The sequence below is a fragment of the Chaetodon trifascialis genome, chromosome 11 (genome assembly GCF_039877785.1).
Source record: "Chaetodon trifascialis isolate fChaTrf1 chromosome 11, fChaTrf1.hap1, whole genome shotgun sequence".
Taxonomy (NCBI): domain Eukaryota; kingdom Metazoa; phylum Chordata; class Actinopteri; order Chaetodontiformes; family Chaetodontidae; genus Chaetodon; species Chaetodon trifascialis.
Window position 1 is genome coordinate 19744815 of NC_092066.1, and position 11342 is coordinate 19756156.

The following is an 11342-nucleotide window of genomic DNA, read 5'->3' on the forward strand; positions in this document are numbered from 1 at the left end:
ATGAACAAATTGAAAGATTTTGCCAACACAGACAGCATGCTGCATGCCTGAGACCCACTGATGATGACAACAACTTGGCCACGTCTTCCACACCATGCGCAAACTTTTAGGCATCACATTTCTCATCACGTGCTTTCTTCTAGCATGCCGACAGCATGTGGCGTTCTGACAGAAGTAAATATTACATGCATCAAATACTTACATAGCAGCTGACTCTGCAATCATCACTGACAAAACAACAAACCCCAGCAAAGCCCCGCATTAGAACACATGTGGCACAGTTTCCATTTCTGTGCAACACACAAAGTTCAGGGTCAGACAACAGCTTAAACACAGTGTGTACTTACTCCAGGTACTTGGTCCATGGCGCCGGATCCGACATGGCCATGAAGAAGCAGTTGGTCAGAATAGTGCACATTATGAACAGGCTAAACAATGTGGAAATATGTTAAGGAAAGTGTGCTGAGAAACAATAATTTACAATTTTACAGTCAAAGTTTTGTAATAAGCAACAATGTATCATACAAAGGCACAATGTATCCTGTAATCCTATGAAACATACCCATTAGGATAAGCCATCGATGTGTGTGCGAATGGTATTAGAGGTACAGTAAATGCAGATTATGGAAAATGTAAGTAAATTCCATTTATGAGTAAATCAGCGGAGTGATATCATGCTCTCTCATGGATGAATGGAACAATAACAAAGGATCTGTTGGCTGCTAACTTCGAAAGAGTAAATTATTTAAAATCTCAGGATGAAATCATGGGAAAATCACAGGAATAATTATCTAAAAAGTAACTTCCAATATATTAAATTACTTTATATAACATCTATTACAACATAAAAAAAAACATTTTGCTAATAGGACTCTGAAAATGTAGTTTAGTGCAGGATGTTGGTCAGTTGGTTATTCCTGTTCTGTATCAGCTGCATCAAATCAGTAACAGTTGCTAGATGTTATTTAATTGATAATTTGATCAATAGGCGTTTTGTCATCTCCAACATAATGGAAAGGACTGCCTCCTGTATGTAAAGTACGAATCGGCCGTCTGAGAACTAATAGGCAGCCGTCACATGATACAAAATCTCCTTGCTCTTATTTCATTTCAGAGATTAAAAGAGGGATATGAAGGGATTTGGTTTGCGATGCCAGAGAGGACCATTACAAAGCTGTTTCAAAAATGGGACTATGGAAAAATCCAATAGAAACTTATGAGGGGAAATCAGTAAATATTAGAAATTGGCTTATCTGCTAGTATGAGATCTAGACTTTTTACAGCATCAAATTATTATTTTGGTGGAAACTTTTGACAGTGGCTTGTTGTCAGCATGCTGCCTGATTCCCGGTCTAATCTTCATGTTATCACACGTCAGGACGCTGACATTAATACTTTTATTTTGGAATGAAGCACTTTTTGCAGCAGTTGTCAAACACTGGTGTGCAAAAGCAATACCTGAAAGTGGTTTTGTCACCCTCAGACCTAATCCTGATTATTAACTGTTATAATATCCTCACATCATTTTTATCATCTCGATCTTTTTAAAGCATTTTCTCCCCTAAGGGCACTCACCCGCTGGAGCTTTATCACAAATCTCACCAATATAACTCTGAAACACACTGACAGGAAATAACTTGGATTGCTCCATCAAAAACCCTTCACAAGATTATTTTCCACAGGCACTGTGTAATCAAAAAAGGATATGAATGGACTAAAACCTTTATGGCGATTGTTCTGAGGAAGTGAAATGGACTAAATATGTAAAGTGCAGATGTGGCACTGAATCTGAAGATGGCCTTCCCTTTGTTAAGTACTATAAAAGTCTGCAAAGAAAACAGAAAAACACAGAAATCATAGTGAGAAAAATCACATTATTCAAATATAATTGCATTATAATTACACTCTGCAATTAAAACAAATTCGAAGTCATCACAAAGTAAACACATTTCTCAGATAAACGTTCAGGCACATTGTTTAGCAGCTGTGCAGCTCTAAAGCAGCTCTGAGCAGCCGTTTTCTTTACCCTGCAGGCATGATAATATAGCTGCTGTGTTGAGTCTACCACTCTGTCTACCATCTGTGTTAACCAAAAGCACTTCTGCCTCCAAGAAAGCAGTGAGTGCACACACACACACGCAACGAGCGAGGCCAGTTGAGATAATGGAGGCAACCTCAAAGCGGGCTGAACCTTTCCCCAACAGATGTGGCATTTATTTAAATATTTTTTCATCTTTGGATAATCCTCCCATCCAGCAGCACATCACATGCCAAAACAAAGAGACCCTGAGAATGACTGCCACGTCCTTTTTCATCTGTCCATAAGCGGCCCATTAATGGGCAGCAGCCTGATCTACTCTGCAAATCAAAACTTGCTAATCCCATTTTTGCATCCAAAAGAGATCTAAAAAGATGCGGTCGCACTCCTCTCATCTAAGCTAGTGGCTGTAACATACTGCTTGGTGCAGGACTACTGACATTTGATGAAGTCCGGATGAGTTTTGTTGATAATTTAACGTGTATAGTAAAATAGTAGAACAGCATCACAGACACTCCTCTCATGTCAATGATTAATCATCATTTATCATCCATTATCATTAATCTCTGCAAACAGATATCTGCAGATGAATGCAAATTCTGTAGGGACAAGATTTGGTATTGGAAGATTTCTGGTTTCCCTGGAGTCTGTTTGTAGTCCAAGTAGTATTAACCAATCACGTATGAGCAGGCTTTGGCTACAACAGTTGGTAAATGGTGAGAAAAAGAGGCGCAACACATTGGTCAAAATGCGATCTTGGAACCTATTGGCTATCATCTGATCATGGTCTGGCTTTTTTACACCCCCAATTCCAAAAAAGTTGGAACGCTGTGTAAAACATAAATAAAAACAGAATGCAGTCATTTGCAAATGAATTGAGTTTAGCGACAACAGTTTTACGAAGTGTTCCTGAGTCTGTGCATTAATCTCCTTTATCCAATCATGTGTTCACAAAGTGGTGAACCTTCCTCCATCCTCGCTTGTGAACGACTGAGCCTTTCCAGGATGCTCCTTTCATACCCAATCATGGTACTATCACCTGTTACCGATCAACCTGTTTACCTGAGGAATGTTCCAAACAGGTGTTTTCAGAGCATTCCACTACTTTCTCAGTCTTTTGTTGCTCCTGTCCAAACTTGTTTGAAACATGTTGCTGCATCAAATTCAGAATAAACGTAGAAACGAATAAACGAAGTTGATGAGTCAAATATGAAATATATTTTCTCTGTACTGTCCATTGAGTGAATGTCAAAAAGGATTATCAAATTATCGCAGCTTGTTTTATTTATGTTTTACACAGCATCCCAACTTTTTTGGAATCAGGGTTCATTTATCTGAAATCATACGCATCAAAAGTTAATGATTGGACTGTATACAATGACGTGTGCACAGGAAACCAATCAGTTGTAACATTAACAAATAAGTTCACAATAATACAAGTCTGTCTTAAAAAAATAGTCAGCTGTCCGTATGTATATTAAAACATTTTTTGGATTGTTGTAAACATTCCTCCTGTTCATAGTAGTTGTTCAAAGATCAAATCTTAATCCTAGTGCCAAAATGTAAGTTATGGGGGACAAAATCTACAGCCCTCAATCTCTGTGAAAATGTATTTCAAAGTTTATCTGAAAATAATATGAGGCTTCAACTGTCCAAAGTTATTTTAGTATCAAATTTCTTTTTTATGTTATCTCCCTGACCTTTCACAAACAAAAGAGGACATTATGTATTAAAAAGATTAGAAGATCTTTGGAATTGGAAGATCTTTTTTGCACAGAAGGACTGATGATCTATCCCATCACTTCATGTCAGGAAGGGCTTTTATCTGTTTTCAAGCAAAAGCTGGTTCAGTGTACACATGGCATCTGACATGAAAACAGGTGAAACTCCTCTGAGCTCACTCACTGAGTGACTATTTGTGCTTTGTGCTGTGTTTCTCCTTAGCCTTTTATCCAGGTGATGTCTAAATATGTTTTCAACAAATAAACAGTCACTCTCAGAGTGAACATATCAGGTTTTCAGCCGAGGGTGATTAGCTTGATGAAACAGACACCACAGGAAAGTGTAAAAAAAACAAATGTTTGTATATTGTATATTAGACTTAATAAGAGCTGCTAAATTAAACACACACAGAAACTGATCTCTTATGTCCAGACACACACACATCCAGCACCACCCATCCCACCCAGAAACCCCCACAGAGACTCTCTCACCCTCTGGTTCTTGTAGTAAAATGGATCAATGTCCTCCAGTGGCATCCCGATAAGTTCTGGAGGGATGTCACCGAAGATGCGAGGCAGCTGCTTGCCTGCCTCCAGGTCGACCCTGGGTTTTGATGGCTCTGTGTTCCTGTGACCATCCTGGCAATCCTTGGCATTCTTGGCCTGCTCCTCCGCAATCCGCTGCTCCAGCGCAGCCAAGGATTCGCGAGTGAACCGCCGCAAGCCATCAGGACCCGTTGGTAACAGCATGGCTGCCATCTTTTCATCCTGATTCTCCTGTACTAGAATTTACTTACAGCTACCAGCCAGGAAGATATGGAAGAAGGAAAGAGAGAATAAATAATCTAATTCAGTCATACGGGCTTATGAAACAACTTAGCAACTTATCAAAAACACAGCTTCTTGGATGTCACACTGCATTCAATACACAGACCAGATCAAGTCCTAAAATGTCATGTCTTTTTCTAGCAGCAGCTAGCAGAACAACCTAAAAGTAACTGAATCTTTTCAAATGCCTTCAGAATCACACGCTTGTGTTTAAACTAGTGTAGTTGGATTTTGAACATTTAACCACTACATGTTTTGGTCCACTGTATTAAAAGCTGAGAGGATGTCCATAAATAAAATCCTGGCTCCAAACTTTGGGTCACAGTAAGCAGTGGTGTCGGCAAGGCATCCACACCCCCTCGCTTTGCTTTAAAAGCAGAATGGAGTGCGTCAAGCTTGCCTGCAACCAAGGTGGAGAGGTGGTCACACACTATGCTTAACATGTACTTACATAGCACTGATAGGTTAACTTTTACGTGGGTTTAAGACAAGATAGAAACCACTTTGGTTGGTGTATGTGGGGCACAGAATTACCAGCCAGCTCTGCATTTCCCTCAGCTCTACAGAGTGTTTTAGTGTTTTCCAGCTCACTGTTTTGGTTTTGCTTCACTGCTTTGGGTTCTCTGTGAGTCTCACTGCTCTCATTAGTGTGGTTTCCAGCCACAGTAGGCAGCTATTTTCACTGATAAAGCTCTAATGAACCACTGTGCGCTACATGCTCAACATCAAACCACAGATACACACAGTTAGCAGCTGGTGAACATAGTGGAACAGAGAGCCTGAGGTGTCCCTTAGGAGATGGTGGAGACCAAAACAGACTTACATTCATCATCATATTCATCAAATGGACACAAACACAACTCCAAATGTATGCTACCATTATTTTATGTCTGCTAGATGTGTAAATAAGAGCCATTTCTTGCTAACATGTTTGCCATGTCAACTTTATGAGGTGATTATACTGGTTGCACTGCGCTCAAACGGCCAAAAAATAAATTATTGCATGTTTAAAGCCTATAAGTGAGCAATTTAAAAAGAAATCTGGCTCTGGCACTCTTTGTGCTAGTATTAAAAAAGACCTGAATCCAAACCAGGGAACATTAAGATGAATGGGCAGAAGGGAGCACAATGACTGCACCAGTTTTTACTGGGATTGTTTTATTTTCCACAAACAGAAACATACACCATCAGAATGAATCAAGTCTACACTCAGAGGCTTAAACCAGTACTACCAGTGCAAAAATAATAAAAACTGAATGGAAACTTGCAATCATCTAAAAGCTCAGATTGACAGAAAACACTACAATTCATTACCAAGTTCTGTTTTTGTGTGTCTATCACTGAAGATCTCTCTTTTTCAAACACTGTGTAATTACAATGTATAAAGGCTTAAGTCAAAAGCTGGACTGCCTCTGATTTTCTGATTGGAAGATGGTGCTGAGAGAGATACACGATATAAATGTTTTACCCTTACCACTGACCACCAGCTTCCTGTTATCCAACAATCTCTGTCAAACTAGGGCAGCCATAGTCCTGAGTCAGAGGGATTAAGTCCACAGTCTGTAGCCCTGACCAGGGGTTTTCACCAGCACTAAATTAGGATGGCGGTCACTTGTTTGCAGCCACTGAACGGAGGAAAGCTGCAGGGCCTGGATGCTGCCCTGCCAGAAACCTTAAAGATGACATTTTTTCACATCACACCAAATGCACCACTGTAAGCCAAAATGGCCTCCTCGCTGTCTCTTGATGTTTTCAAACTACACTGAGTACTGTGTTGAGTCTCAGAACATTAACAGTGAGCTGGGTCAACATATGGATGTTTGTGAGTGCTGGTGAGCACTATAACAGAATTAGTGTGTATGCTTAAAGTGCAGGCTGTACAAATAATCAGCCCTACAATCTGATGCTGCAGAATGTCACTATTATTGTTTTTGTTACAAGTTGTTCTGTGGTATTCTGTTCTGGATTATAGCTGCATCTGGGTTTTCTAGCATTCGTTTCTCCTTGAAGTCTGAGGATATCACTGCAGGTGCAGGTAGTGGTTGCAATAAAAGCAGTATGCAGGTTACATTCATGGATTCCAAGACTTCACAAACTGGCAGTGATTAACTAAACGTATTTAAATGCTACCAGAAATCTTAAGGAGCAAACAAAGACAGTTTGCAGATGATCTGATCAGAGACCAAAGCCACTGTCTAAATAAAGACAACACTAAAGGCCTTAAAACTACCAAACATTCACCTCCTCATTTCAGCCAGTGATGGAGTCTGATATTTTAATAACTGAAAAAGCTTTCCAAAGAGAGGATTACATTTCTATGTTCCCCTTTTGACAGAGAAATACCATTGTATCCTTTTCATATTGACTAAGCTCTGTGAGTTTTCCATCTCCTCCTGTCCTGAAATGCATTGATCCCTTCACACGTCCAGCCAGACGCTAGTTATCTGCTTTCACTTGATCTGCTTATTTGGCCCAGGTTGATCTCAGATCAGCTTGTCTCATACACCGAATCCAGCACTTTCCCATTTGCTATCAAAATAAATAGGTTAAGGTCCATTTGCAACGTCACAAAGCAGATAAACGGGTTCAATTTCTGTCAGGATGTTACAGGATGTGACAGGATGAGATGAACTGTCCACAGAAACACAGTCACAGCATTTCCTCTATAAAAGGTCACAGACATCACAGAACAGTAAGAAGCCATGACAGCCTCTCTGTAGCGTACATAATCAAAGCATTTATCAATAATATTAATCTACACTCAAATGCACTGACAGAATATCTGCCGCTGTGCACTCATTTGCACGGGAGGAAGTGGTGATAACAAATTAGACATCACGGAGAGAAAAAAAAGTGTTTTAGTTGAATGAAATTTAATTCCCATAACCGCCAGATGTGATATGCTCATCATCACTGCAAATAATTATGATAATTAGAGTGAAAGCAGAGCGGAGCCATGGACTAGCATGCATGCACGCGCGCACGCACACACACACACACACACGCACGCACACAGAGTCAACTTGACAACATGTGTTCTGCAGCACTGCTGTCTTAAATTCTCTGAACAATCAGTTAATTTATATTGTGATAATAGTAATAACAGCCCGACTGCATTATTGAGGCCAATATTGGTATCAGGGTTTAAATGTCAGATAATGATATATTGACCTAAAGAAAATGTGTACATAAACAATCTGAAAAGTCTCTCTGTGTGTGACCAACATACATACTTAGTGAGACATTTTAAAATTGAAAAATCAGCTTGTTAGTGCTCTCTGTTGCATAATTATGTAATGGTGACTCTGTTTCTAAATGACCTCAAATCTGATTTGGCATTTCTGTTCTTAATTTCTTGTTACTCGTCACCTGACATATGCTTTACACAGTACAACATATCTGCCATTGATTGTTTAATGGATTATTTAATTATCAAACATTTCCCCTATCAACAAGTCTCTAAAAATCTTGAGAACAAAGAACAAACATCTTACTCTTCTCTCCTCTTTAAGAAAGGGGAAAGCTGAGCTGCCTTTAAGATTCTTTGACAAGGATCAAAAGGGATGACTAACAGGTGATGTAACATACAGTATACGCATTTAGTAACAACATTAACTTCTTTTGAGTAAATTAATTTGGTGAAAGTCAGTAAAATATAAAGCTGTGGGACATTGCAACAAATAGTTATCTGCACTATGTGCACTATCTGCAAGCAGAAATAGCTTTTAAACTAAACTATAAGCTTCAATAACAACATTTAGTAAACCCATCGTGATGAGGGAGAAATGGTTGAATATTGCAGTTTGATGTTGATGTGAAGTTTCTTGTGGCCTTCAGGAATAAAATCATAATACTATGGTCGTGACTTGTGCTGAGTCATGACTTGTCACACTTGTAACTGCAGCATATTTTACTTAAATAGATTCTTTTTCTTAAATTTGACATATCTCTGCTTTCTTCTATCATAACATACTGGAGTAAAACCTTATTTCGTCTTCGACAGTAGGAGGTGTTCAGGTAATAAAATGCTCCACAACGACCTGTTCTCTCTCCACATTCTTTTCATTTTCTCTCTCATCACAAAATACAGTGCTGGTCATGAATGACTTTACGGAGGAATTCAAATTTGCCTATGAGAACAGCACAGGGCTCACTTCAGAAACACAGTTTCAAAGCTGTTAAGAAATGCATGTGAAAAGTGTAAGTCCAGAGAAGACCACGGTCCCACGTGATGTCACATGACGTCATGCCACGTCACATCAGCTTCTTTCAGCTTTGCGACACTGTTATTTTGGTGTGAGAGGGTCAATCTCTTTGCAGCTCAAAATGTATTTTTGTCTTACATCATCACGTAAGCAACCATTCAAAACACTGCATGGGCCCCAAATGAGAACATGATTTGATGTGCTGTTTCCGTTCTATTTCTATCAACTTAGATTCCAAGATGACTTCAGCAGGAAACAAATACTGTCCCATGGATCCTGCGGGGGGGGGGGGGCTTTAAAATAGAACAAGTGATCACTTCTTTCTCATCATAGTTATCTGTATAATATGTCCTAAAACTTCAGCCAAATATAACAAATGGCTACTTCAGAGATAGATAGTAGAGAGGGCTTCTTCAGGATAGTAACACAGCAAGCATCTGTCTCTTCCATCTTGTGTCATGTGTGGAATTGTTGACAGATGGTTTAAAATCAGATTAAACTATCTGGTCGCCTGTGTAATAATAGACAGATTTTGGCATGTCAAAAACTTCTGAAAACAAAATTCCACCACAAGCTTGAAGTCATATTGTCCATGTAGTTTGTTCCTATTGAGCCACATTTTGGGTCTGCGCCCTCTCAGAGCTACATCCTGTGATCTGAAGTGCACAGACTGAACTGATGACCTACTTCTTTTTGCAAAAGCCTTTCAATGCACCATATAGCTTAAATACACAGGTTACAGAATGTATAGCCCCACAAAATGAAGCAGTGGTGAAATTACTGGGATGACTTGGGTGATGAATTGATGAAAAAAGATTTTTGTAAGCTCTCCTGTTTCAGTCATATTCGTGCCTCTGCTTATTTGAATCCTGCTCCAAATCTTAAAACTTGTCATCAGTTACATAATACAAGAAGATGATGAATTTTTCAGATTTCACCAAAAGAGTCTGAAAACAAATCTGAAGTGTGTAACCACTGCCTCACATATCATTATGTAATGTGTCACCTATCACATTTCAGTTGGAGAAGCCACAGAACAGTAGTGCACTGGAAAAGTATGTCACCCCTGTGTATTTACGACAAGTAAGTGTAGAGTTTAATGCTAAGCACTGTATGTGCAAAAATAAAATACAATAATCATTTGCATGATGCACTTTCTGGTATATTAGTCTTTTTTATGATATACTGTATAACATAGGCCGTGTTAGTACTATTTCAAAATACAAATTTACCCTACAACCAGACTTTTTAGAGTTATAGCTTGTTTTAATGTAGTTTAAGTGAATGGAGAAGTTCTCCTTACTCAAAGTGAAAACAAGGAAAAGTGACCAGCCATACAGTTAACAAATAATGCTTTTTACCCTCCTGTCTGTGTTCCCACATTAATGCATGTTCAATATCCTTTCAGGGATACTTACATATGAAACTCTGAGATTCACAGCATCATTTCCAGAGTTGAGTTCTTCGGATTTTAGAAGAAGGAACAGCCAAACTCTCCGCGCGAAATCCATGTCTCCTTTTCAAGGTTTGTTCTTCATGATGGACCCAAAAAAAATCAATCCAGCAAAGCAGAAAAGTGCGTCTTATTACCGGAATCCAAACTTTAGCGGTTAAAACTGACTTCTAGACAAATGCCAGTCGTCTAGTCACCTTATGATGAACATTTTGAAAGCTGCCACAAGTTGTCCTCTTTCCTTCCATTCGAGTGGCTCTTCCGTAGACATCCCACAGAGGACAGGTCCCGAGCCGCGGAGCGTAGAGAGGATGCTGCGCTGTCTTCAGCAGCTGCGCAGCGGCGGGAGAGGCGCACCTCGATTTGCCCTTGAGCAAGAGATGAGGGAGGAAGGATGCTGCTGCACCACAGAGGATTACCGCTCCCACAGCTGCTACATGGCACACAACGGAGATACATGGGCAGTTCTCCCACTTCACCAGGTCGCAGACACACACAGAAGGCCTGTAATGGACATAGTGAGGGGAGGAACTTGAGTTTATCAGCGCGCTGTGTGGCAAAGACTCGACATTAGAAAGGCTGCTGTAACTTGCCTCTAAGACATACTTTATTAATGTACATAAATACTTTATGTGGTTCCTCTATGATACTAAGCATGAGAATTAACCTAATGTCAGCAGTGGGTTTTTAAGGATATGGACGACATGCATTGTACTATCTGACCTTGTTTAAAGTTTGATCACAGAATAGGCCATTTAATGTTGCAGTTACACCGTATTTGACTCTGTACTGCAGTTTAGAGACCATGTGCTTAGCAAGGCCTAAAACAAGTGATTCCACTGTCGACCACAGAGAGGAATTAATGAATGGAATCAACTGCTGTGAACTCCATTTGGAAGCAAAACCTGTGGCGCTCGATTGAACCCACAAAAGACATAGCTCCCCACAAGATATCAGAATTTAATAGAGTGTTTCCAACAAGCTGAGGGGCGCTGGTTTTGGATCAGCCAGCAGTGGAGCCCACGCCTTCAGTGTTGGTGTCTTATTGCGCTCTCTAGTGGACAATAATGAACTTCCTAATAGATTGGGCTGGGAGA

General features: G+C 39.8%; 1 protein-coding gene across 2 annotated transcripts in view; it reads right to left on the minus strand.

Annotated features, from left to right (window-relative positions):
• LOC139338696 (sodium channel protein type 2 subunit alpha-like) overlaps positions 1-10502 on the minus strand; it is a 39045-nt gene extending 28543 nt beyond the window's left edge. The window contains exons 1-4 of one of the 2 annotated variants that reach the window (XM_070973943.1): positions 10211-10502; positions 4252-4558; positions 1708-1826; positions 348-437 (exon numbers count right to left, since the gene is read on the minus strand). In XM_070973943.1, the coding sequence (XP_070830044.1) occupies positions 348-437; positions 1708-1826; positions 4252-4518 (476 nt within the window). In that variant the 5' untranslated portion in view covers positions 4519-4558; positions 10211-10502. Of the gene's footprint in view, positions 1-347; positions 438-1707; positions 1827-4251; positions 4559-10210 lie in introns of those variants that run through there. The other variant, XM_070973942.1, reaches the window with a different exon arrangement.
• Between the last annotated feature and the right edge of the window lie 840 nt (positions 10503-11342).